This window comes from Pantherophis guttatus, chromosome 3 (assembly GCF_059756535.1).
Source record: "Pantherophis guttatus breed Tessera chromosome 3, ASM5975653v1, whole genome shotgun sequence".
NCBI classification, from domain to species: Eukaryota; Metazoa; Chordata; class Lepidosauria; order Squamata; family Colubridae; genus Pantherophis; species Pantherophis guttatus.
This window is the reverse complement of record NC_142065.1, coordinates 25,773,783-25,800,888: the sequence shown is the minus strand read 5'-3', so window position 1 is coordinate 25,800,888 and position 27,106 is coordinate 25,773,783. Positions and strand designations below refer to the sequence as shown.

The window sequence follows — 27,106 nt, the reverse complement described above, 5'->3', positions numbered from 1 at the left end:
AGCTCATGCAATTATAGTAATAATGGAGTTTACCACTTTCCCCAAATTTGTTTGGAATCTAAGATTTAGGAGCTACCTGTAGAAAGCTTATGCAGCTGTATGGAGGGCAGACTGAAATACTTTGGTACTTATAAATATATCAGATGTTAGAAAACCACTTCATACATTTGACAATTTAAACTGGCCCTTTTTGTTTGAAGCTTTGAAAGATCTGATGATCTGATGAAAAAAATCTGGTTTCAAAATTCAGAAAAAGGTTAAATATTTGAGTGTTACCTGGACTGATATGAACTATTATGTTTTGAAACAATTGTTTTAAGACATGGAATGAAATTTAAAAGGATATGTTGAGTTGGAAAACATTGCAGCTGTCATCAGAAATAATTTCTGATTAAGATGTTTTACCGAGAATGTGATTTTTTATTCAGTTTTCTTTTACTTTTCTTGCACCTCTATCCTTTCTCTTTCTTGTTCTTTTTTTTCTTTTTCAAATCTCTGTAATTTCAAACCATCTAATTTTGGTATTCTCCTAGGGATATTTTTGTTTGTGTGCCTTTTTTGTCAATCTGGGTACTTGATGAGTACATGGACAAATCCATCCAGTTTTCTTGGCAATATTTTCAGAAGTGGTTTGCCATTGCTTTCTTCTTATGGCAGCACTAGAACCCAGAATCTCCTACTCCAGCATCACAACCATTAGATCAAACTGGCTCTCATAAAAATTAAGATTCCAGTTTTCTACTTCAATACTATTTTCAGCTTGTTCCAAAGATACCCCATCAAGCTTCTGCTTTGAAACATTTCTGCCAAGCATTAATGGAATATATATAACATTAAAAATAATATCTGGGTATAAGGTTTAATTTTCCTCTCTCCTCTATAAGAAAATTGGAATAATTTCATTATCTGTCAGACCTCTGAACGTTGACCTTTTTAAAAAATACTAGTTACTGTTCCGGATAAATTATTTGCTAGAATTAAAAAAAAAATCCTCAAAGCTCCATCTAGTGGTCCATTTATTGAACATTCTGTAAAGTGTTTGGTTTTAAACGATCATTTTAGTGATCATCTGTGTGTTGTCAATATTCTTTACTCCATGATTCTAGTAAATATTAAATCAGCATTGAGAAGGATTTAACCATCCAAAAGGAAGTTCCTCATTCCATTGAATTCTTGACTCTGATGCTGACTTTTCTTGCCCTTTAGTCCTAGAATGGGGGGGGGGAAAAATCTAAAACATTATATGGTTCAAAAACTCCTTTTGAGTAGTATTACTTGTCTTTTAAACAAGGGGTCCCCAACCTTTCGGACCTCAGGGATCACTAAATTCATAATTTTAAATCCCACGGACCACTAATACATATGATCTGCCTAATGACCGCCTGGGTGGACGTGGCTAGGTGGTCATGTGACTGGGTGGGTGGACGTGGCCAACTTGATGTCACTCATATTGAGGGGCGCCTCGCTAACCTTTACTCACCCCTCCCATCAGCCACTCCTCGCCTCCCCGCCTGGGCTCCTTAGGGCCCCAAGAAGAAGCAGTTGTTCGAGCTAAGCAGCCACCATGAGAAAGAGTTGGTAAAACAGCTGGCTCAGTTCAAATTGGATCTGGCCAAGGAGGCTCAGCAGAAGCACCTCACTGAGGACTACAAGAATAGGCTTTCCAAGCAGAGGGAAGACCTGCGGGAGTGCAAGGCCAGGTATCGGCGCCTAGAGGGTCAGCGGGCCGAGATGGTCAGGCAGTTCCAGGCCATGATGCAGTCCCACTGGAACAAGGCCCTTCAGCTCCTTGCCACCAGCGGTACTTCCCTTCAGCCTTCGCCCAAATCCCCGCACCAGGAGGCTGAAGCAGACCCCAAGTCGGAATTTCTCCCCCCCCCCCAACCCGCACAAAAAGACTCCGAAGGGGGAGACTCTGCAGCAACAGAAACGTTCATTGCACCTATCTGGCCCAGGGACCATAGTTTGAGGACCCCTGATTTAGTGCAATATAAAAAAATGCAAATAATTTTTCTGCGGACCACCAAAATTTTCTCGTGGACCACCAGTGGTCCAAGGACCACCAGTTGGTGACCGCTGTTTTAAACAGCAAAGCAGAAATAATGTACCCATTTTAAAACTCTCTATGGTAAGTACATATGTGTCATGGCCCTGTCAGAGCCAGGGTCTGAAGTGGAGAAGGAGTGGGAGCCTGGGCTGACGAAGGGAGATGGCGCAGTCCCTATGGCACATGAGGAACAATCGGGGGACAAAGATGAGCCAGCCTCGGATCCATCGGGCCTCGGAAGAGTGGGCAGGGAAGAAGAGAGGGTGCAGGCTGACCGAGGAAGTGGGGAGGAGATGGAAAGGGCAGGCAGCAGAGGAGTTCTGGAGACGAGCAAATGCCTCCCCTGCTCGATCTCCGAGCACGGAGAATGGAGAGAAGGCAGAGTCAGCGCAAGGCAAACCGACTACTCACCAGGAGGGCGGGACGCCTCTCCGCACAAGGTTCACCTGGAGAGTAGAAGTTAAGGAGATACCGTGAGGAGAGGCTTTTGCCAGGAACAAGTGTTTGTTTTCGGATTACACTCCTCTGGCTTTCGAGGACTGTTTTTGTCTTGCCCTAGCTTTGAAGACTTTGCCTTTGAAACTGCCCTTATCTTATGCCTGGATTTTTGCCTTGTTGACTTGCTGGGTAATCTATGGGCTGTTGTTTGGGGGACTGAGGGTGGAGCCTTACTGGTCGGTGGAAGGCCATTTGTTTAACCATTCCCAAGAGAAACAGAGAACTCTCTGGAGGCCTGCTAACCGTGACCACCTGGGTCATAACAATATGGTTATCATGGTTTCAAATTCAAGTTTGTTCTCACAGCAATACACCTATTCCATTATACCTGTATAGTCTTCCTACAATGCAGGAGAGGTTCAAATATGATGAGAATCTGTTAATCAAAAGTAAATCAGAAACATTAATTGCATTCTTTATAAAATTAAGGCATATATGTATGTATACTTAAGATAAATGGAATACCCAATATTTCTAATATTGACATATAGTAAATGGTACATATATGTATCATTTAATAATTACAGCATAAAATAGCTACTTCTGGTATGCATGCAATGGATTGAATTTTCATCATCACAAGTATTTATGTATGGGAATAGAACCAACCCTCAGATTAGTTTGCAAATGCACAATCTGCAGGGAAATTTCTCTATTCAAAGGTTTAATAAAAGCAAGCTACTATACTCAAACAGCTCAATTTGTTTCAGAGGACAATTTTTAAAGACATTTTGCTTCAGCTACGGGCAAAAGCAAAATGAGCTAGCCTATTTTGCAATATTTCCATCGTATATTAATGGATTTATCCTTGTGCTGCAAGGATTTTCACTTGTTTCTTTTTTTAATTCCATGGGATGCCAAGCTTTGCTTATTCAAATAGTTTTCTTCAAAGTTCTGCAGAATGAAAATAGATTTTGTACAATGGAAGTCTTTTTGCTTTCTTTTCCTGGAGGCAGCTAGATAGTTCTGAGGTTCCCTTTGTCTACTGGATTATGGCTAATCTAACCGCTTTCAGTAATTACGGTAGTTTTAAGGACAGGACAAATTAGCTAGCATACATTTGTTTTAATTCACATTGTTTCTTTTGAAATGTCCTAACCTAAATGAAGAGAGGTCAAGACTTGCAGGAACTTAATGAAAAAGTAAGCTGAATCTGTGTGGCATATGCAACTGTATTACAGGTAGTCCTTGACACAGAACTATAACTGAGCCTGGAATTATAGTTATAAACTGTGGAAGTTATTGAGTCATGTGACCAAACCAGATTTTATGACTTTTTTGTGGTGAGTTAGGTGAATGCTGTGTTCATTAAATGAATACTGCAGTCATTAAATAAATGGCAGTTTCCAGCAAAAAAGCACGGAAAATTGCAGTCTTGTGACTGTAATGCTGCTGTAAACAGCTCTAAATGTGGACTGGTTGCTAAGTACTCAAAATACGATCACATGACTGTGGGGGCATCCAGCAGAACTCAGAAAAATCATAAGTAGCTCTGGGGAGGTCCATTGTAACTTTGAATGGTTGCTAAATGACCAGTTGTAGGTCAAGGACTACCTGTACACATTTTGAAAGCATTCATCTTCAAGAATGATCATTATAGCAATACTTAAAGGCAGTCAATGGCCCTTTTCACATGCCTTCTTAAATTGTTTGTAGATAGGACAAGCATGCCATGTGAAGTCATAAAACTAGATTAACTGATACAGCTACAATCCTAGCGAGCTGGATTTAGCCCCAGATGACCCAATCCATTCGGGGCTAAACGAATTCGTTTGGTGAAGTAACTTGAAGATGTCCTATGAATTTCAAATTTAGTTGACTATTCCAAGTCATAACTGAATTCTAGAAAGGTGTTATGAAAGCATCTTTCTTCTTTACAGTTTATATAATCCTTTAGGATCCTGTGACATGGATCTTGGTACTGAAAAAGAGGGAAACTATGTGGGAAACAGCCCAACCTATCCAAACCTAGTCATGGTGATCTCAATCCCATAGTGCCATAACAACTTTTCTTCTTGCAGTTGGGAACAATAAAAATGTAGGAAGTGAAGCAGAAAGGGAGTTTCTAGCCTCCTTTGTGGTACCAAATAAGACTGAAAATATCAGATGACTGATGAAGTCATCCAAGATCATGTGCTAGGGGCAAAGATCACCCAATCAACTGAGCAGTTATGACTAATTTGTGTGTGTTATGCAAACAAGGCCAAGGCCAGCTTATTAAAAAGATGAGTTCACATACTGCATTAGTCCATATATTGGTGGCTTAGTGTGATGATTACACTTAACCACTATGGCTTATTAAAAAAAGAAAACCAATATAAGAACTATATAAGAAGCTCATTGTTGGATGTTCAAGAATAAAAACTATGCTTATATTTACCAATGAAATATTAATCTGATTAAAATCAATTTAGAGGTATATAAATTTTGCTACAAGCTGAGATATTAAGGAAAGTTAGATCAGTTAGAACCTTGTTTGGAGTTTTTAGGAAACTGAAATTTAGATTGTCTCAAGAGAACAAAAAGTTTATCCAGGTACATTCTTAAACCATCTGATTTAATGCAACGCACCTTTAAACATATGGCATCACCTTTTAAAACTTTATTTAAAAAACTACATTATATGGTGCAAATAAACATTTGATCAAACACGCAGCATTGACAATGGACACATTTCCATCTACAGCACTGAGGAAATATTCACTACCACCACTGAATTTCAAACCCATGATTCTCATCTCAAGTGTACATCATCTCCGCCATGTGAGACATTTTCTTGGGAATATATAAGTAATATTCCATATACCCAGAAAGATCTTCAATAGTCACATCATCCACAAAGACTCGAGCTTGCTCTGAACAAGACCGGGCAGAGCCAGACGAACCTGTACTAGAAGGTGATCGATTTGGTAAGGATTGTGAACGCACTTCCAGGACTGCCTTTTCACACTCTGATAAGACGCTCCGCAAACCAGAAAAGGAATATGTTTCTATTGCTTGCCATTCTTTGTCCATGTATGGGCACTGCTTCTCATAACTCATTTTGGAGAGAGACTGGAAATCTGAAGGCTGGCTAGGATCCAGGCTGGTTTCAAAGGTCAAAGAAAAAGTATGGCATTTCCTTCCTAAATTCTTGGAAGGCTGCTCACCAGTACATGTTTTCTGATGTCCCGCTCTGCTTTTTCTGCAGTTGCTGCTGTCTACAAGTGGGCACCTCTTTCCGTTTAGGTACAGGTCTTCTGAAACTCTAGGATCTGGACTGATTTTATTCTTTGGAGCATCAATCTGACTTTTGTGTTTCAGTTGGTTATTTACAGAAGATGCTTTCATGCTGCAGTATGTAAACTTTGGGGGATGAAGAACAGGAGATTTGGAACGCCTGCGTCTTTGTGGTCTTGTTGTCCCTTTCAAGGTTTTCCGTGCACTTCTGTAACAGAAAGCAGTAATGTTAGCAGAAACTAGAATAAATTTTGTTCTAGAACAGTGATGGCTAACTGTTTTGCAGTCGCATGCCAAAAGCGGGGGGGAGTGTGGGGAGGCTGCATGCGCGTGCACCCACACCCATAATTCAATGCCCCCCCACACGTGCGCAACCCCCCCGTGATCTCCCCGCTTTTGGCACGCGATGGCCCGGTGGGCCTATTTTTCACCCTCCTCAGGCTCCAGAGTCTTTCTAGGAGCCTGGGGAAGGTGAAAACGCCCCCCCCCTCCCCCAGAGGCCAGAAACAGCCTGGAAGGCCCGAAAATCAGCTGGCCAGTGTGTGCATGTGTGCTGGAGCTGAGCTAGGGCAACGCTTGTGTTCCCAGATATGGCTGTGTGCCACCTGTGGCATGCGTGTCATAGGTTTGCCATCACGGTTCTAGAACATCTAGGCATTTTGTACTAAATTATTTGCTCAAGTAATTTCATGTCATGCACCTTGATTTTTGTCCATGAAAAAGATAGAATTGAAATTTTAAGGATTGCAACTATATCTAACCAGAAAGAAATATCATTATGAACATTTGATGTAATTAAAATAAGCCCCTGCATTTCTCCCAGTTATTTCCAAATAAATTCCCAATCAGACAAGATAGAAACAAAATGCAAACAGCTCACTGTACAATAAGCTTCATCCTACGTTTTGCATGTTTATATTAGCCAAAGAATTGACACTTAAAAAGAAATTTCAAATAAATAGTAGGTAGTTTTCCTTACCTGTGCCAAATCTCTCTTGAACAGACAATTTGATGCCAGCCTCCATCAATAGTTGCTCTGCCTGGAGTTCGTAATCCTGTTCCTTCACTAACAGAAGATCTGATTTAAGGAACATACAACATATTAAAATGCATTCTGTAAAATCGGTAAGAAGGTGGAACAGGGTACAGGTAGTCCTCAATTTAGAATCAGTCAGTCAGTGACCATTCCAAGGTACAGCAGCATGGCTATGATCAATAGTGGCTATGACCAATCTTCAGAGTTCTAGTCACCTCAGCACCTAGGTGGTCACAGGATTGCGATCTAGGTGCTTGGGAACTCATTCAATTGTTTACCAAGCACATCGCGATGATGTGATTGCCATTTCCAAACTTCCATGATCACTTCCCCAGAAAGTCAGTAGGAAACTGGGAATAAGTCTCATGGCTCAATAAAGTGAACATCTAGTACTAAAACTGATTAGTGCTAGAACCATGAACGAATCATGTAAGCCCAAGTATCTGGAACAAGTACTTATATAGAACATTTTATGACAGAAACATTATCATAAAACCATTTATGACATACAGGTAGTCCTCGACTTACAACAATTCGTTTAGTGACCATTCAAAGTTACAACAGCATTGAACAGTGACTTATGACTGTTTTTCACACTTCTGACCATTGTAGCATACCCTGATCACATGATCAAAATTTGGACATTTGGCAACTGACTCATATTTATGATGATTGCAGTGTCCTGGGTCATGTGATCATCTTTTGCTACCTTCTGGCAAGCAAAGTCAATGAGGAAGCCAGATTTACTTAATAACTATGTTAGTAACCTAATAACTGCAATGATTTACTTAACAGTGGCAAGAAAGGTCATAAAATAGAGCAAAACTCACTTAACAATTGTCTCGCTTAGCAACAGAAATTTTGGGCTCAATTGTGGTCGTAAGCCGAGGACTACCTGTAATACAAAAAGCCATAAAACATTTCCTAAACTGATATTTGATTGTGCTATATAGTTCAACATGGGCTCTTTTCAAGGCAGATACATCTTGAATATATCCCAGTTTTCTCAGTGAAGGAAGTATATTAGAAATTTGGTCATTGTTGAAAGCATTGAGGAATTTGGTAAGGAAATGTCTCTGAAAGGATAATAAAACTGGTCACAGTTTGTGTAAAAACAAACATAAGATCCTGAATCAACTAAGTGATCCATGCATATCTTAAACATATTTTATTACTTGAAGTTAATGCTAGGGAATGAAACCTCCCAATATCCACACTATACAGAGCATTTTCTATAAATTTTAGAGTAAGGCAAACATGAATGATGAGCTCGGAAACTTTCTTCACTTCCAATTTTAAGCTTGCAAAAAGAAAGCAATACACCATTAAAAGCACCAAGGCCATAAAAAAAATAATAATTTTAAGCAACAGTTACCTACCCAGTTGGATCCACTCTCAACTTTTTGAAAGCTGTTTGCAGGCTCTCTTCATCTCCTTCTTTAGCTTCCGATTCCATCTGCAGGTTGTTAAAATGCTCTTCTGCCTGCCATATAATGAATACTAACAAGAAAAACATACTGATATTGATTTTATGTAGATTTTCCCCCTTTTGTTCAATTGTGTTAAGATTTTTGGAGACTGCCTGGACAGGTCCCTGCATGTTTTTCAGAAGTGGTGGCCATCACCTCCTTCTTAAAGCTGAGAGAAAATAACTGGCCCAAGATCACCTTCATGCCTAAGGTGGAGTACAACTCACATCTCCCAGATGCTTAACCACTGCACCAAACTGTCTCTCATGTAGAGAACAGAAACTGCAATAAGCCTATAAGAATGGTATAAATTTAACAAAACTGCATATTACATAGACCCCAAGGTAGACTGACTTTCAAGTCACCTCTCAAGTTCAAGTTCCTAGCTGTTTGACAAAAAAATCCCATGATCAATTTTAACTATTACCCATGTCATCAAAGAAGCTTCTTGCAATACCTTGAACCTTTTTTTTATAACGAGTTCTTTCTAAACAAAAGTATTTAAATATGCATTTACTATAAGTAAATTATCTTTTGCATAAGTATTAAGCCATTTGTTTAATATGGAATAAGACTGAAAAATTGTAAATGATTGAAAATATGATACCTGTCACCAATCAGAAAGGTTTGAATCTTTGGAAGAAAAAAATACTAAACTTTCATTATTAGGAAATAAGACATAAAACTTGAATGCCATAATTAAAATACAAATTTCTTACTGAAATGCATCAATACTATTGTATAACTCTCTTAATGCTAATTACTATTTCAAATATCAATTTACACAGAAAGTCTTTTAGAATCTCTTTATACAGCAGCTCAAAAAATAGAATAAAAATAATAGCCATAGTATTTGGGAATTCAAAGAAATTCACACAACATGAGGGGCATACAAGGCCAGTCCATACTAGATGTGAGACCCTCTTTATTAGGTTGGATATAGGCATCAGTGAGGATTGCTGCTCATTTACCTTCCTCCCTGCAGCATAGCTGTATGCCTGCCTGTGCTCCTGGATTCTGTGTCTGGGTTGGCAGGCTTATACTTCTGGGAGACTTCAGCCTGTCATCTCAGAGCTTGAGCACTAAACTAGCACAGGAGTTCATGGCCACCATGGCAGCCTTGGATCAGCCCAACTCATTTGTGCTCCAACTTATCCAGGGAGAAACATAATGAATCTGGTGTTTCCCTTGGAGAAGTGGTGTTGTGATCTGGATTTGGGGGATTTGATGGGATAGTAACACCCAACCCCCATATGCACGTACACACTCAGGTGCCTCATGGACCTAATGCAGTTTCAGGAGGAGCTTGGGATTTTCCCCAAAGCTCTGATATTTAGTTTGGCAGATGCCCTTGCTGCTGTTTGGAACAAGTCTGTGATGGGGATGCTGAGATGAATTGCACTTGTGTGGATAAACTATGCTTGAATTTTTTGTAGAGTAGAGGTGATGCGACTGTCCTGGCTCTCCTGAATCTCTTACCAGCTTTTGGTACTTTTGACTAATATCCTAGTGGTAATATTTAGAATCATTTGAAACCTCCAATTTCTATTAAAGGAAGCTTCCAAAATAACATTACTTTAATCCAGCCTAAATGGAACTAAAATAAATTCTATCCAAGAGACTTCTTTTATTCAAGCTGATTATTAGAACTTTTTAAATTCAGTGCATGATCACAACTATATGTGTTTCACTTAATAGTCCTCTGGGTGGATACCTTTCAACTAAAACTGAAATATCATACTATGCACATAGGACGGATACTTCCCAAGAAAGAGTAGTTCTGAACAATACACATACCTATAATTTACTTATATAGTACTTTAGTACTTTCATCCAGAGACGTACATTCCATTATGTAGTTAAAAATAAAGTAATGATATGGTTACTACAGAAAATCAGTAAGATTTATCAAGTTCTATCATTTCAGCTTAACTCTTCTCTAGCCAAATTATTCTAATTTTAAAACTTTTTGCAAGAAATTGTATATATCTATTATAAATAGTTATGTATAGGTACTGCATGTGACTATTAATATGAAATACTAGTGAATTGTCTTATATAAAACTACAATTTTATACAAAATACACAAATACAATTCACACTTAATTCAGAAATCAAGCAATCAGCTCAAGATTGGAAGAATGATGGCTGATACCATTATAGGTGTTTTATATTATAATACTATACTTTTACTGTTTGAAATAATTTTAAATTACAGTGATATATACAACTAATAAGTAAGTCTAATAAGACTGAGGCTCTTCTGAAAAGCATTAAATTGAATTATCATTCAACAATGCCAAATATTATACCAATGCTCTAAATAGAAATAGAAAAACCTTGTTTTAAAAGATCAGAAAAAAAATCTTATTGAATATCTGGCAAACAAAATTATAACACTTCATAAGGAAAATAATTTTTGGGGTAACACTCTCTGTGTTGCGATGATATACCGTATATATAATCTGTATGTTCATAAGAAAGGGCAGTTTGAAAAGGTAATAAATGCATTATTTAAAAAACACTAACATTAGACAGTCTAATTATTGTTTGACTTCCAGGATAATTTCGGGGTTAGGAAATTCTGCATGTCGTCAAGTGACCGAGCCTTTTAAATGTTGAGTCACTACGGAAGATAAGGGCGAAAACGTGTCTCCCTAACAACCCAAAATGTTCGCCTTTAAGGCGCCATGAAACTTCCGTCGCAAGGAAACTCGAGAAGGGACTGTCACCGCGGCTTCTGACGACCCAGAATGCGGGCTACGTATTAAATAAGAAATCCGTCCGCGCACAAACTAGTAGAAATGACGTAGCTGAAGAAGAAGAAGAGGCCCAGCCTTTTACTTTCGCCTCTTCGAAACGTCTCTGCCTTGAAGAGGAAGGCGGGAGAGACTAAAGGCATCACTAAAACAGAAGGCAAATCAATTTATCCAAACGGAAATAATAATAATAAAAAAAAACCCTCTCTATTCTTTTCCCTCAGAATGAACGAACCCGAAGAAAACAAGGGCCAACTTACCCGACAAAGCGGACCCAATCAGTCCAACGAGCCACTGCCGGAAGTGAACATAAAAAAAAAAACACAACAGGAAGTGACGGTGCAGTGCGCGTGCGTTGAAGGACTACGCGCTCTCTATCGCCGCTCCTCGCTTTTTCATCCGCTCCTGGTTTGCGCGCGAAGCCCTATCTATACAAGACGATTTAGGAGAACGCATGCGCGCTAGTAACCAAACCGTCTCCATGGGGATTCTGCCTCGGTGAGGTGCTTCCAGATCCGGGTCACTGGTTTATTTCCGCTCATATGTTTTGAGGGGAGACGGGGGGAGTTCGCGTGAAGGAAAGGAACGTTTGACATTTTCTTTCCGCCGTCTCCGTTGCGCAGAGCCGCCTAAGCGCTGAACTGGCCTGATTCCTTGTCACCGGAGCACAGCAGCTGATTCTACCCGTCAAAACGATGGTTTTCTGTTGAGTCACCGCGCTAGGCGTCCCGTTCCCGGCTGCTTTACGAAGCATCCCTTTTTTGTTCTTTTTCGGCCACCTGGCTTTTCTTCAGGACTTCGGTCGCAGGCAGCCCTGAAGGTCGCAGGCAGAAACTCCTCAGGTGAAGCATTTCTCAACTTCGTTTCTTGGGGCAGATTTTTCTGTGGCAGCAAAAGATTTGTGGCACTTTGACCTAACGCATAGATTAATAATCTCAGTCAGTGTTTTCCAACCTTGGCAACTCCAGATGTGTGAACCTCAATTCCCAGAATTACCCAACCAGCATGTTGGGTCTGCACATCTTAAAATTGCCAAGGTTGGAAAACACGACTTAAATTTTAGCTTCGCCCCATAGACTTCATTTAGTGCAAGTGGCCTATAAAGATGTGAAATAAAGAGGAAGGATTTGCTATAATAAATAAACTGGTCCATAAATGTCACAAAATGCTTACTTGTTTTTGTTTTTTTTTGGTTACGGCATTATTTGTACCGCGCTGAATAATGTTATTGCCCTAAAAAGGGTTCTGAGTTCCATTCTTTGTGACTACATATGCACAGGCCATGTAGTTTCCTTGCTGCCGCCCCCTCCCCCAAATGCTGCAGTCTTTGCTCTTGTTTGCTTCTGGGGTTTTTTGGCCCAGCTTGGGATTCCTGGTGGTCTCTCAACTCAGCAGCTGTACTTATTTTTTAGACCAGCTAAGTAATGCCACTTGGGTGAGGGGATGAATGCAAGCTGGAACTCATTCAAGATTACAAGGTATTCTGACAAAAGGTGAAATTAAAAATAGAGTAGGATATGCTTTTGCTTGAGAATGCATAAGTTTCATTTTTTGTCCCAACTACACATTTTAAAATATACCCCATGTTTGATAGCAAGAATAAGGAAATGACTTAGACTATTGTCAAGTCATCCTATTCTTAGACTTTTCATTATTCCAGCACAGATGCAGAACTTTACATACATCCTTCTGTTAAATTATACTGTATGCATTTCAGTCCACAGCCCAAGCCTGTCTAGGATTTTTAAAATTTTCTGTCTATTTGAAGTATTGTCATGCCTCCCAGTTTAATGTCATGATAAGCATCCTTCAACTTCTCCATCCAACTCATTCATAAAAATGAACAGCCCAGGATACATAACAGTGCATCTAGTCCTTGTGATATGATATTGTCTTCCACACTGAAGTGGAGCATTAACAAGCATGCTCTGGGCGCAATTCTGAGTCCATCGAACCAAGGTATCCTCTAGCTCAAATTCTGAGCACTTTATTAAGGAGAATGTTATGACACACTATATAAAGGGCTTTTCTGAGGTCCAAGTACTCTATGTCTGCATTCTTCAATCATTTAAGCTGAAATCAAATTTATTGTTACTTTCAAACATCAGTAAGATCAATATGCTATGAATTGTAACAGATCTGTGCTGACTGCTTTTAATTGTACCAGTAGCATGCATAAGTCAAAACACACTGCACTATTATCTTTTTTAATATTTTGTCCAAAATATCAAGTTGATAGATCTATGCTAAACTGATAGATTTATGCCAGTTTTCTGAGATCTTGCCAGTTCTCCTGTATTTCCAGCATTACCAAGCTTGTTCTTCAATCACCTGCACTAGTTCTTTCATTACCCTGGGAAGTAATCTCTCTTATCCTAAGAGCTTGACTCTTGATGACTGCATGGACAGATGCAAATAAATTTGATTTGTTTCCACTAACATTCTAAAGCTCTTTCAAGAACAATTCTACAATCTCATTATATCTCACCCACCCCCCGATCCAGTTTTCCCTTTCTATTTTTTTCAGTCTTACCAATTTTGTTTTCTAGCTGATCATACCCATACCACATGCCCAACATATTTTTATTGTTGTGAGCCGCCCTGAGTCCTACGGAGATAGGGCGGCATATAAATAAAATAAAATAAAATAAATGAATAAATAAATATTTGTGTGGGGTTTTTTTAGTGACCATCAGCTCACAAAATCTGTCTTTATTTTGTCCAGGCTTGGTTAATTATGCATTCTTTGGTATGCTTAATAACTATCTCCAGGTTCCTAATTCTTTCAATGTCTAGCCTTCGGATCTATCAGGTAATGAGGCTGATAAAGATTCAGGAGATAATTTTGTAAACCCTGAGTGCTCCTAGCACTACTGGGACCAGTTTGGCTTTTCCTTTCGATACCCTCTCCTAGTTCCTCCTAGTATGTGTGTGTATATAAATTAAATAGAAATAAATTTATATAAATAGTAATATTACAATAAATTGGCTTTTAATTGGAAATAGTTCAATTGGTAAATTGTGTTTTGTAATTCTAACCTTTTCATTTTAACAAGGAATCTGTGATTCATGTTTCAGGAAATGATCAGTGCAGACGCCTTGCCACTAGGCCATATATGACAGTTATCTTACCTTTGGAAAAACATTTATCTATAAATCAGTGGCACAGCCATAGATATAGATATGGCTCCACAATATGTCAGCATCTTCATGGCTGAACTAGAACAACAATTCTTACATCCAAAGTCTCTCTCCTCCCCCCCCCCATTACTTGAGATTTATTGATGATATATTTACCATCTGAAACCATGGATACGAATTTATCATCAAATTCCATCAAGTCCTCAATAACGTCTACATCACCATCAATATAGCTTCATCTATTCATAGAATAAGACTACTTTTCCATATCACAATAAAACAACAAAATGGATACATAAACACCACATTATAGAGGAAATCTACAGATCAGCACACATGTTTCTTCATTCCATACCACCAAACAAGTTGCCTTTAACCAGGCTTTATGCTGCAATTGTATTTTGACCCATTACTCAACTAATGGGAATTGAACCAGGAGACATTCAAGAGACTGAACTACTCACCCAGTGAGATTATTAGCCAGGTTACATAAGCACTATTAAGCAGTTCAATGTTAAAATAATATAAGTGTTCTGGGATTTGCACAAGTATATGTAGTATGTTTTTATGTATGCAATATAAAAATAAACTTAAAAAATTAAAGAACTTGCCTATTTTTCAGAAGTCTGGGTTCAACATTCAGTTAAGGTTTTTTTTTTTTTTTGAAAAAACAGGTTGTTTAATGTAGCTTCTGTTAATCATCCATTTGGCAGATGAACATCCCAGGAAGCAGTCTTGGTGTATCACTTCCTTTTGTGCTTTCTTTGTTCTTTGATTCAAGAGTTAGTGTATACTTCAAATACATTATGACACACCCATCCTAGATGAGTCATAATGACATCAAACAGGCAACTAAGAAACGTGTCAGTTAAACAATTTGAGCAAATGAACATCAACTGAGTGGAGCAGGGAGGGAGTTGTGTCCAAGTGAGCATTTTTCTGGCAGGTTTCTTCTTTTGTGCCAGTTTAAGGGTGATAAACACTTAATACATTAACTTTTATTGTTCAAAAAATTAATTTTGTTAACCTAAATACTTAAAATGTTTTCAAGAGTTTTGTATATGCAGGTAGTCCTTAGGTTATGGCACTGGGATTAGGATTGCCATCGCTATGTGATGTGGTCGTAAAGCATAACATCACTTAACCACATTTCTTAGTGATGGTAAATCTGGTTGCTATCGTAACCTTAAGACGCATTTGTTGTTAAGTGGGAAGAGGTGGCAGTTCCAGATTAGGGATGTGGCGGAGCTGTGGGGGAGTCTGAGAGGCTGGGGGAAGTCCTTGGAGGGCCAGTACAAGATGCATGTGAATTGAGGGAGGCCAGGGGAAGAACCTAGAAGGGTCGGTGGAGGCTGGGCGTGAGCAGAGGGATGCTGAAGGGAGGAGAAACATGGGAGCAACTTACTAGAGTGATTTGCAACCTTCCCTGCAGGCTTCTCCATTGATGTTTCCTATGGGAAGCTAGCAGGGAAGATTGCCAATGGTGATCACATGACCACAGCTCCCTGCAACATCAGAATCACAGCCAGGCACCTGAGCACCAGGAATTATGATCACTCTGAGGATGCTGTGACATTTGGAATTTTGTCCTTCATCTATTTTTTCAGAACTACCATAAATTTGAATGGTTGCTGAATTAATGGATATAAGCTGAGGACTACCTGTATTCTATATTAAATAGCGAACATTATCTGATTGGTCCTTAGATATTGACTTCTGCCACATATCTTTGATCAGCTGAGGCTTTTGCATAATGTCTTTTAGTAAAAAAAAAAGATTGGAGACTAGATTATCTGTCTCACGCAGTCTTCTTTGCTTACAGAACAGTACTGTACTGTATCAGTCAGTTTTGGAATACTTTGGCCAATAAACTACACATGTAAACAAGGATCTTTAATCTAAAGACTACCTTACAAGATAATACTATCACCCACATTTCAGCGTGTGTGTGTGTGTGTGTGTGTGAGAGAGAGAGAGAGAGAGAGAGGGAGGGAGGGAGGGAGGGAGAGAGAGAGAGAGAGAGAGAGAGAGAGAGAGAGAGAGAGAGAGAGAGAGGGAGAGGGAGAGAGACTAAGACTGAGACTGAGACTGAGACTGAGACTTCACTGCAGCACTCCCACAATTTGTGTGTGACCTGTGCTGGACTTCCAAGCGTCCCCCAACCCTCTGAGGCATCCCTGTGCTCTTTACCAGGGACTCCATTCATATAACAACCCTCAAGATCATTAAACAACTGCAGCTAGGATTGTGGTCATTCAGTGAAATGGTCATGTGACATTTTGCTTAATGACTGCTCTACAACCAAGATTCTCGTCCCAATTGTTGAGGACTACCAGTAAAAATTATTGAGGCACTGATCTACAGTTAGTCAAATTTAGTATGATATTTCCTACATTAGATGCCTGGAATTTCATCCCAGTTCATTTTTCTATTTATCTCCAAAGGGGAGAGAGTGCAGTGGATTGTTCTCTTAACAATGTTGGAGAATGAGGAAAATCTCGGGGCAGCTTTCAAAAAACTAAGAGTTGATTCAGAACGGTAAGTAACAGTGTAATTAATTAGTAAGAACTGAGTGTATCTTTGCAGTATAAAATATAAAAGAACGATCAGATTTGTCACCTGTTACCTTGATCCTGAGGAGAACTAAAATATATGTGATCAGATTATTCTCTATATCTACTACTCAAATCTATATCATTTCTGTTATACTTCCAAGTACAATATCCTTTTTGTGGTTTTAGAGCACTTAGTAAATTCTGATCAATGCTTTCCTTAAAGGTATAAAATACTTTATGTAGTGGCTTTTTCATAGGAATATTCACTCACCCTCCAACTCACTTTTTATCAAAATGGGGCTGTTTTCTATTCCTTGTATTTGAAAAACTGCCTATTTCCTGTGCTGTTGGTCCAGCCAGTTTACTCCAACAGAGTTGGCATGCTCTAGATTCCTTCAATTAACCAGCGCTATCTATCAGGTTTGAAACATGCCTTTTCTATGCCTGTCCTCTTGAATCCTCCCTGGGTGGCTAACCCTCTGATGGCATTCCAGAGGCCTTAAGACCTGGCTGTTCTCCCAGGCTTTGGGCTAGGGTGGTTGGGACCAGGGGTGAAATGCTCCTGTTTCGGACCAGATTGCCCGATCCGGTAGCAATGGCCTGGTGGCTCAGCAGACTAAAAGCATTGTGATTAACACCAGCTGTCTGCAATTACTGTAAGTTCGAATCTCACCAGGCTCAGAATCTGACTCAGCCTTCCATCCTTTCTAAGGTAGGTAAATTGAGGACCCAGTTTGTGGGGGCAATAAGATGACTTTATAAATATACAAAAGTATGAAGGCTATTGCTTAACGCATTGTAAGCTGCCCTGAGTCTCCGGAGAAGGGCGGCATATAAATCAAATTTTTTTTAAAAATGGCAGCAGGTGATTCGGAGAATCGGTAGCAAAAATCCCTGCGTCCCCCGTCCCCCCCCCCCATGCCCAGCTGAGCCGCACGATCACCAGAGGCTGGTTTTTTTACTTTTAAAAGCATTTTTTCTACAACCTCTTCGGCTGAAAAAATGCTTTTAAAAGTAAAAAAAAAAGCCTCTGATGATCGCGCGGCTCAGCTGGGATCGTCAGAGGCTTTTCAAAGCATTTTTTTCTGCAACCCCTTCGGCCGAAGAGGTTGTAGAAAAAAAATGTCTTTAAAAGCCTCTGGTGATCCCAGCTGACTTGCCTGATCGTCAGAGGCTTCTAAAAGCATTTTTTTCTGCAACTTCTTCAGCCGAAGAGGCTGTAGAAAAAAAATAATGCCTATAAAAGCCTCTGGTGATCCCAGCTGACTTGCCTGATCGTCAGAAGCTTCTAAAAGCATTTTTTTCTGCAACCTCTTAAGGTTGTAGAAAAAAATGCTTTTAAAAGTTAAAAAAAAAAAAAAGTTGGCCACACCTACCCAGTCACATTAGCCCCCCCCCCCCCACACCAAGCCATGCCCACAGAACCAGTAGTAACAAATTTAAATTTCACCCCTGATTGGGACTGATATAATACAGTTATATTACATAATATGTTTGCTGTTGTTGTCTAGATCTGCCATTTGTGATATACTTGTCATATGTTTTTTTATGTTATATTTATAAACAACAATATTTTTACGTCTGTTGGAGTCTGGTGGCATCTTCTGAATAAAATGTATAAATAAAAATAAATAACAACAGCATTTTGACTTATATACTGCTTCACAGTGCTTTAAAGCCCTTTCTAAGCAGTTTACAGAGGCAGCCTATATGCCCCAGCAATCTGGTTTTTCATTTTACCAATCTCAGAATGCTGGAAGGTTGAGTCAACCTTGAGCCGGTGAGAATCAAATTGCTGAACTGCAGGTAGCCGGCAGTCAGCAGAAGTAACCCGAAGTACTGCATTCTAACCACTGCGCCACCAAACTCCTAAATAAAGTGAACAGTGGTGTCATTATAATGTTTTGTGCCTGGCTTCTCTGGCCCTCTCCCTAAAACAGCTATTTTATTGTTTTTTCCACAATCCTTTTTATAAAATGCCAATAAGTTCCCAAGGTTAGAGATCTCAAACACCTGTTTCTTCATCCATTACCTTTTTCTTTTCACAAGTAGATCGATTATTTCCTTTTAAGCTTCCCAATTTGCAATGATATTACTGGTCACTTTTAAATGCAGTATCTTCCAGTATGTTTTCAGGTGTAATTCAAGGTGCTGGCTTTAAAGCCTTTTGAGATCTAGGGCCAGTTACTAATAGGACTATTTATTCCATCAGATCTGACACAGTGGGTGCTCTAAGTCCCCTTATTAAACATATGTGGAGTCATGCCTTCTTTTCTGCTGTGGCTACCCTACGAAACAGCCTCCCCTCATCCCCAAAATATGAAAGGTCGCACTTGATCTTCTGGAAGTATGAAGATCTGGCCTTTCCCCAGCTGCTGGGCCAGGATGTTAGATGAGCCCAAATATGTGTAGTTTGGTTTCTTGGTTATTGTATTACAATTATTTTAGTTCTGTTGGAGATTTTTTCATGATTTATAAAGGTTTTATTATGTTTACTACTAGTTTATTATTAGTACAAGTTGACTGAGCCGCGGTGGCACAGTGGTTAAAATGCAGTATTGCAGGCTAATTCTGCTGAATGCCAGGTATTCAATTCTCTCCGGTTCAAGGTTGACTCAGCCTTCCATCCTTCTGAGGTTGGTAAAATGAGAACCCAGATAGCTGGGGGCAATATGCTGATTCTGTAAACCACTTAGAGAGGGCTGTAAAGCACTGTGAAGCTGTATATACTGGTATAAGTCTAAGTGCTATTGCTATTATTGTTAGCTGTCCAAAGTTCATAAAAGGCAGCATATACATTTTCTAAAATAAATGCAACTGTGCTATATCTTTTTCTGTGTAAAATAGGCAGTATTCTCCAATATCATTTTTTCCAGTAATATTCAGAATAACTCAGAATGCTGTTGAAGAAAGAACAGTAGTGAGAAAGCTGGTTGTAAATGTTGTATATTTGCAATGGCAATTATATTGTGAATTATGCAAAGCTTATTGATTTAGGTTAGATTATAAATTTAAAATGACATATTTTTCTCATGCTTCAGATCCACTGCTTCTCTCCCTGTGAGTGAGGGGGCATCTTCACAAACATTGGTAGAAAGTACAGATGAATCCAAAGTAAAGATGACATTTGGATCTAAAGAAAGTTGGCACTGGTAAGAGGAATTGATTCTGACTAATACTTGGGATGAAGAAACGCTAAAGTGTTTTGTTAAATATCCTTGCCCACGCAACATCTTAGAATGATCATTTTTAAAATAAAATAAAATAAATGAAAGTGGTGAAAGATGCGATCGTTTGATTTGGTAGTGTTACTGTGTTTTTATGAATGTTGCAATTGAGTTATATTCAGTTGCTGTGCATGGCATAATAGGTTCTTTGCTTTCCAGATGAGGCAAAAGGAAGAAAAATTGCTGTAAACAGAATCTTCCTCTTACAAAATTGAAGCATATTTTTTTAGTCAAACTACTACTTCAACTGCCTAAGGAAGGAAGCTATAGGACCATGTCATGAATTCAAATTCTAGAAATGGAAGGTTAGGGTCAGATATTAATATACAAGCTATTTGACTACAGTAGGCTTCTAGTTTATTTAATAAACGTATTCAAGTTTATTTCCAAATATATAATTTTAAAAGTTGGACGTACTCTTAAAATAGCCAGATTTGATTTGTATTAAAATCAACTTAGTGCAATAGTGCCTTGACCTTGCTGTTCATGGAGAAAATGTGGCTGCTAAGGATTGACACTGGCTTGATAGCACATGATGAAAGTAGAGTGCATGTCCTCTTCAAAATAAATCAGAGCACTTTACAATAAAAATAACAGCAATGAAAATTAAACAATTAAATAGCAATTTAAATTAGAAAAAGCAATGCTCAACATTGTAGCCAGAGGATCATTTAGCTGACATCTAGGAAATATTGCAGTTGGATAGTCTTTCATAGTTTGGACAGTTGTTTCATCCACAAGTTGAATTTAGAACATGAGCTGTCTATAAATAATTTTTCTAGTTTTTCTATGATAGAAAAACTTTCTATTAAGATTAAATGGTATATGACATTGGGATAATGCCAGCCCAGCTTCTATTTTTCTTCATTAATTTTAACACAATTGCTCCTAAAAGAGCCCAGAGCAGTGCTCCCAAACTAGTAAAACATTGTGGTGACCAGCATTTATAAAGGCATATTCTATGTGATCAGAATCCCTTACTTTTGTGGAGACATTTTTTAGATATCAACAAGTATAGTCCTAGACTGTATAAATATCAAAGTCAGTGAAGTGATGCAAATCTGGTATATTTATAGTGTTTAGATACTGGTTCTCTCAAAAGATGAAACACATTCCTAGCTTTAAAAATTCTACCTATATTTTTGTGTTAAAACACTATTTTAAATTAAGCATATATTTTAGACTTTGTGAAAAATATTTTAAGCCTATAAAGATAATCAAAATGTTTTGATACACTGATGGGTATGTTTTTGACCAGACAGTATGGAAGCATTGCAGTGTGATTACTAAAGTGAATTATTTTCAGTTTTCATACTGTTTTCATTATATAAAATAGCTAAGATCATCTGAGATCTTAGTAATTGTTCAATATTTTATTCTTGTCAGTTGCAAGAAAAATATTTCTGTCCAATATCTGAGAATACAACACATTTTTTAAAAATAATTACAGAGTGAGTCATAGAATGTTCCTGACTGTTCTAAGTGCCCTGAAGTAATCTGAGATCCTTTTATAGATTGGGCCACTTCTGGAATTTGAAATAAAAGTCTTTTCTGAGATTTTTAGAAGGAGTTTCAAGGTTGGAACTTTGATGACATTTTACTCACTTTTAAATGGCTAGCTATCCTTTGTGCAGCGTGAGTTATGGTACTTATCTCTTTCTATTTTCATCCTGCAGGTGTTTGAGGAAACCTTTGAAAGGAACAATTCGAACCCAACGTTGCCGGCGACCAAAGTCTCCAGTACTCCATCCTCCTAAATTCATCCACTGCACTAAACAAATGCCTTCCTGTAACCAATCCATGCACAAGAACCTAACAGATGCTTTTCAAAGCAACAAAGATTTGGATGTGCCAAAGAAATTTTCTGAAAATGAACTGGGCAATCATCCTCTAGAATTAGGCAAGAAAGAATCAGTTGTCAAAGATTCTGAGGCATCCATGATAGGAATACCAAAGAATATTTCTGAAAATATTGGTAGTGTTCTTCCCACAGAAATTCTAAAGGTCTCAGATCTTTCTGATTTCCAGTCTGTGTCTGAACAAAATCAAGGGAATTTTTGTGCATGTGTAAAGAATGAATGCCAGTGTAAGCAATGGCAAAACCTGAATGTGTACATGTTTTCTGACATACAGAACTCCCTCCGGTGTGTATCTGAAAGAGCAGCACATGTGCAGAACAATCCACAGCTCACATCAAGAATTTCCTCCAGTTCTCTTAAATCTTGCTCTGAGCAAGCCAGAGCTCATGTAGATGATGTGACCATTGAAGACCTTTCAGGTTATATGGAATACTTCCTGCATATCCCTAAGGAAATGTCCCACATGGCGGAAATGATGTATACCTGACCCTAGCCAACAAAGGGCGTTGATATCTGCCCTGAATCATGCTCCATCTCAGAAGCAGTTTGCTCTCTGTGCTTATAATAAAGCCACTTTGCATTTCAGGCAGACTTCTTGTTTTTAATAGATCAACAATTGAAATAAATTCTAAATTGGAGGACTTAGAGCCTAGGAAATTATGCCATTTTTGTAGGTACGGTATAGCCACAACTGGCTGTTTGGATTAACTGACTAACATTTTTACAGACAGTGAATTATAAAACAATCTAGAGTGAATTCAAGCACTTTCCACATCTGAGGCTAAGTACTGTATATTTTACATGTTATATTGACTGTATATATAACTGTGTATGCATTATATGTGTAATTGCACGCAAGCACATATTTTAAATTATCAAAAGCATAACATTGAGTATTTCAATTTGATTTGTTGCTAATGCACAAGTCTTTTCTTGAAATCTGTTGAATACATTATCTAAAATTGTAGAAGTCAGTAATGTTTTTCTTCTCTGCATTGCTTTAAATACAACCTAAATTCCATGTTTTTGCAATTTCTAAAGGAAATCCTTCCAAATCATCAATATTTGGATTTTGTGGTTAATGAACAATGAGATATTAACATTCAATCACATATGTGGCCATTAGATGTCAGCTTTGCTCCATATCAGAGTAACACAGTTTTTACTACATTTCATACTTATGCAGAGACACTTCAGTTCATTCTGCTTGCAATCTAAAATATGACTAAAGCCAATACTTATTTGTGACAATGTGCTAGAGACAAATAATATGCTTAAGCTATATGGATTATGTGTGAAAGAAACCAATGTGTTTGGCAAACTTACACTAAGAAAACTACTTTCAAGGCATAGTCATATGCATGGAGTCTTGGGTTGTTAACCTTCTACTTCAAATTCACAAATATGTCTATAACTTAAAATCAAATTAATTCAAGGGTGAAAGAATTCAGTTCTCCCTTGATATAACCATCCTTGTGGAAGCCAACCTTAAAAGCATTATGTCACATAAGTACAGGTAGTCCTCGATTTATGATCACACTTGAATCCAACATTTATATTGCTAAGCGATACATTTGTTAAGTGAGTTTTGTCCCATTTTACAACCTTTCTTGCCACATTTGTAAAGTGAATCACTGCAGTTGTTAAATTAGTACCATGGTTAAGTTAATCTGGCTTTCTCATTGACTTTGCTTCTCAAGTCACAAATGGTGATCACATGCAACTAGCATAAATATGAGCCAGTTGCCAAGAGTTTGAATTTTTATTACATGACCATGATGTGCAACCATCATAAATTTGAACCAGTTACCAAGTGTCTAAGTTTTGATCATGTGACCATGTGGATGCTGAAAAACAGGTGAAAAACAGTCGTCACTTTTTTCAGTGCCATTGTAACTTCAAATAGTCACTAAACAAACAGTTGTAAGTTGAAAACTATCTGTAATCTACTCAATTTCTTACCCCTAATGTGGCAATGGCTAATGTTTGGATGATGTTTTCTCATAATTCAGTTTAGTGTTGTCCAGATAATTTGGGAATAAAAGCCACGGAATTTACAGTCAGAATACTAGCTAGAGATTCTAGGAATTGTAAATCATGGGGAAGGCAGATATTACTTTGTTTTGACATCTCGTTTTCTGGCCCAGAACTCCCTGTGTTTTACACTGCTAACTAAGTGAGGATCTAATAACTCCCTTGGAAGATGCTGCTCTTGAGATAAGCATTTATTTGCAACTTTACTGAGTCAGCCATGGTTTATTGCTTCTCTGTTATATGAACATTATTGAGCTGCTTTTTATGCAGCTTCAACACGCTAGTTAGGGTTGTAAAAAAAACAATTGCAAATAACTGGCAACAGGTGACTGGAGGTGTTTGAAATTATTTTCTTTCACAACTTGGACAAACAAGATTTGTGGATGGCAATTTATTGCAAATATAGTATATGAAGTTCTTTGAGCATTTTCTGTACTGTGTACTTTGCACTGTGCAAGCAATTACAGCATAGAAACTAACGTGGAATTCGTGGCACTAACTGTTGGAAATGGCTATATAAAGTGTTAGAAGTAACATCTCCACATTTTCCTCTGGTCTTGTATAAGACCACCTGTTTCCTGTACATTCTCAGGAAATAAGCATACTTTCAGCTTGCGTTATATGGAGGGAGTTCTCTGGCTGAGTATTTCAGAAATTGATTTCAGCCACTGAAAAAATTGCTTTTTTTAAGTGAAAAAAGCAATCTTTTGGTTATTAGATAAATTAAGATTACCTATTAGTTTTCTTTAACAAATTTGTACTATTGCAATAGAAATAGAAGTTTCTCATTTGGATTCTGCAATTATAAAGATATGCTTACTAGTGAAGGTTAGCTTTACAGTTAAAAGAAATATAACTAACACAGAGTAAATATGGCAAATCGCATTGGTGCTTATAATGAAACCCCTTAATATAAATTGATCAAATACCAGCTTTAGCTAACTTTCCACTTGAAGTATTTCTAAGTGAAGACTGAAATTGATCTATATTCCAAATTGGCAATATGTGCCATGTGTGAAATACTAAAGCTAAGCAGAAGATCATTATGATTTAAAAATAGTGATTTTTGTGCTTGGGAACTCAGACTTGTTTCTCCCATATAAGACATTGAACAAATTATTCTCCTTTAGTGTTACCCATTTGTCTTACTGCAGTGTTTCCCAAAGTGTGGTACGCGTACCCCCAAGAGTACGGGAAGAGTTTGGTGGGGGTACGCGTTGCACCGGAGTTTGGTGGGGATCACGTGGGACTATCCACTGCACCGTGCTTAGCTGCGCCCACAGAACAAGGAAAGAAATAGGCGCGTATCACAGTTTTTACACAGGAACTGGGGCCATCGTACATCGTATCGCAACTCATTATGGCGGGAACTTCTGCGCATCCTTCGCGCAGCTCGGGTTCGGCCATTTTTAAACTGCGGGAACATTAACAGTTGACGTTGAGCCGCGGAGCTGTTTAAACGCCGGAGAATTGCAGTGTAATCTACGGTTAGACAGTCTTGTGAGGCGTGACACGGCATGAATATACTGCACTTCGTTACAGAGACAACTTACTTCTTTAATAGTTAGTTCCGGGCGCCTGTTATCGTGCTTTAGTAAGTTCCACTGATTTTGATTATTTTTATAAAATACAATTTTTATCCCTAACAGATTATGGATCGCTGGTTGAAATCTGGAACTACTAAACATACACATATTTTGTGTATGTACCAAAAAAATAAAAAATAAAAATATTTTGATTTTTATTAAAGCATGTTTTTTATGAGGGGTACTCAGCATTACGAAAATTATAGAAGGGGTACACATGTCAAAAGTTTGGGAAACACTGTCTTACTGTGAAAGTATTTTTAGACTGGCGCTATCCATTAGAAATTTTCTAACATTCATCTTGTGATTACAACTTTGATGCTTTTAAAATTCAAATCTGCCCTCTGTTCCAAAGAGTTTAGTATTCTTGCCATAATTGTTTTTTTTAAAAAACTTTCTAAAGAATTTTTTTACAATTTTGTTATTTATAATTGTTTTGTTTCTAAAGAATTACAATTGGAGTATTTCTTTGTGTACTTATTTCACCTACGGTCATATAAATTAAGTTTAATTCCCCCCTATTCAAATGGGAAAACCATGTATTTGTACTGAACAAAATCTTTTGATGAGAAAAATGATTGTTGCACAAAGCTTTCTAGGGGACTGTTCACACAACAAACTTAACCAGGTCATTTCTAGACCCCATGTATTAGGCTGTCTCATAAACCAGTTATTTAGGGTCAGAAGAGAGAGCTCAGCATTTTAACCTCAAAGTGTCTTGGCTGAATTATTAGTAAAAAGACTCGTCTCTTGATCATAATTTGTTGTGTGGATTCAGATTCAGTCACTTCGCAGCTGCTGTGACTGTTACACCAGTGTTTCTCAAACTGGAGACCTTCTATGGCCTTCAATTGCCTGGGGAATTCTGGGAGCTGAAGCCCACACATCTTCAAGTACCCAGGGTTGAAAAACACTGCTCTGTAGTCACTCTTCAAGGAAATGTTGGACTGAGAGAAATTGACTGACCCAAAGTCACCCCTGAGCCTTAGGTTCCCCCGCTAATCCTAATTCAACATTTGAATCCTGATTAAAGCATGCCTGCGATTGCAGCTGTAATGGCAGAGGAAGAGATCTTCCGTGTGACAGCAAGGAGCAGAGTGTTATTTTCTGAGCTCTTCTGAGTAACCAACGCATAATAAACGCTCATTCCCTCACGGCGAATTAATCACGTACAGTTGCTAAACCGAGCAGAATCTGCGGCTGAAGGCAAAGAAAAAAAAAGGACTGGCGGTGGCTTTTCAAAGCCATTTGCCGATTTGCACCTGGCCGGGCTCCCCTCAGCACAAAAAAGGTCAGCGGGGAGGAAGCGCGCCTTGTGGCCGTAGCGCTCGCCAAGGGAAGCCGACTTCCTCCAACGGCGAAAACCGACCGAAGGATCGTCTTTAATGGGCAACGGGGGAAGAGCAAGGAATACAGTCACAATTTCCCAGGGCAAGTTCGAAGTAAAGCCTGTGTTCGGACTCCACCGACGTCCGAATTTTCCGAAGAGAGCCCGTTGCCTTCCCAGCCCATCCCAAAAAAAAAATGCTCAGCCAAATTCGCAAAACCCGGATTCACGGGTGGTTGTGCCCCTTCCAGTCCTGCCTCCTAAACCTCTCCGTTCAGGGATCCATTCATGCCCTCCTTGTCCCCACCCTCGGGCTTAGGAGAAGCCGTTTCTGGCTCAGCCCTACTGG

General features: G+C 38.6%; 2 protein-coding genes across 6 annotated transcripts; one reads left to right on the top strand and one right to left on the bottom strand.

Annotated features, from left to right (window-relative positions):
* Positions 1-999: 999 nt before the first annotated feature.
* LOC117663595 (oxidative stress-responsive serine-rich protein 1-like) lies at positions 1,000-11,413 on the bottom strand. Of its 4 annotated transcripts, XM_087889145.1 has the most exons (6): positions 11,289-11,413; positions 8,180-8,300; positions 6,744-6,842; positions 5,431-5,972; positions 2,874-2,921; positions 1,000-1,208 (listed from the first exon to the last, which is right to left on the bottom strand). In XM_087889145.1, exons 2-5 carry the CDS (start codon positions 8,254-8,256, stop codon positions 2,905-2,907), a joined length of 735 nt encoding a protein of 244 aa, XP_087745271.1. In that variant the 5' UTR covers positions 8,257-8,300; positions 11,289-11,413; the 3' UTR covers positions 1,000-1,208; positions 2,874-2,904. The 4 variants fall into 4 exon arrangements, with proteins under 4 accessions (XP_087745271.1, XP_060545620.1, XP_034269749.1 ...); XM_060689637.2 differs by lacking the exon at positions 11,289-11,413 and having other exon boundaries at positions 8,180-8,527; XM_034413858.3 differs by lacking the exons at positions 1,000-1,208; positions 2,874-2,921 and having other exon boundaries at positions 5,133-5,972.
* Positions 11,414-11,558: 145 nt separating this feature from the next.
* On the top strand, positions 11,559-22,395 carry LOC117663596 (oxidative stress-responsive serine-rich protein 1-like). 2 transcript variants are annotated; one of them, XM_034413859.3, is made up of 4 exons: positions 11,559-11,870; positions 16,614-16,707; positions 19,766-19,876; positions 21,628-22,395. In XM_034413859.3, exons 2-4 carry the CDS (start codon positions 16,646-16,648, stop codon positions 22,295-22,297), a joined length of 843 nt encoding a protein of 280 aa, XP_034269750.2. In that variant the 5' UTR covers positions 11,559-11,870; positions 16,614-16,645; the 3' UTR covers positions 22,298-22,395. The 2 variants fall into 2 exon arrangements, with proteins under 2 accessions (XP_034269750.2, XP_034269751.2); XM_034413860.3 differs by lacking the exon at positions 11,559-11,870 and adding an exon at positions 15,031-15,096.
* The last annotated feature ends 4,711 nt before the right edge of the window (positions 22,396-27,106 follow it).

Bases quoted from the DNA above. Each gene is read 5' to 3' on its own strand.
- LOC117663596 (XM_034413859.3), top strand. From the start codon at position 16,646: ATGTTGGAGAATGAGGAAAATCTCGGGGCAGCTTTCAAAAAACTAAGA. The intron at 16,708-19,765 runs GTAAGTAACAGT...CTCATGCTTCAG, and splicing joins CTAAGAGTTGATTCAGAACG to ATCCACTGCTTCTCTCCCTG. The intron at 19,877-21,627 runs GTAAGAGGAATT...TTCATCCTGCAG, and splicing joins TCTAAAGAAAGTTGGCACTG to GTGTTTGAGGAAACCTTTGA.
- LOC117663595 (XM_034413857.3), bottom strand. From the start codon at position 8,400: ATGCAGGGACCTGTCCAGGCAGTCTCCAAAAATCTTAACACAATTGAA. The intron at 6,843-8,179 runs GTAGGTAACTGT...TCCTTAAATCAG, and splicing joins TTGAGAGTGGATCCAACTGG to ATCTTCTGTTAGTGAAGGAA. The intron at 5,973-6,743 runs GTAAGGAAAACT...TTTCTGTTACAG, and splicing joins TCAAGAGAGATTTGGCACAG to AAGTGCACGGAAAACCTTGA.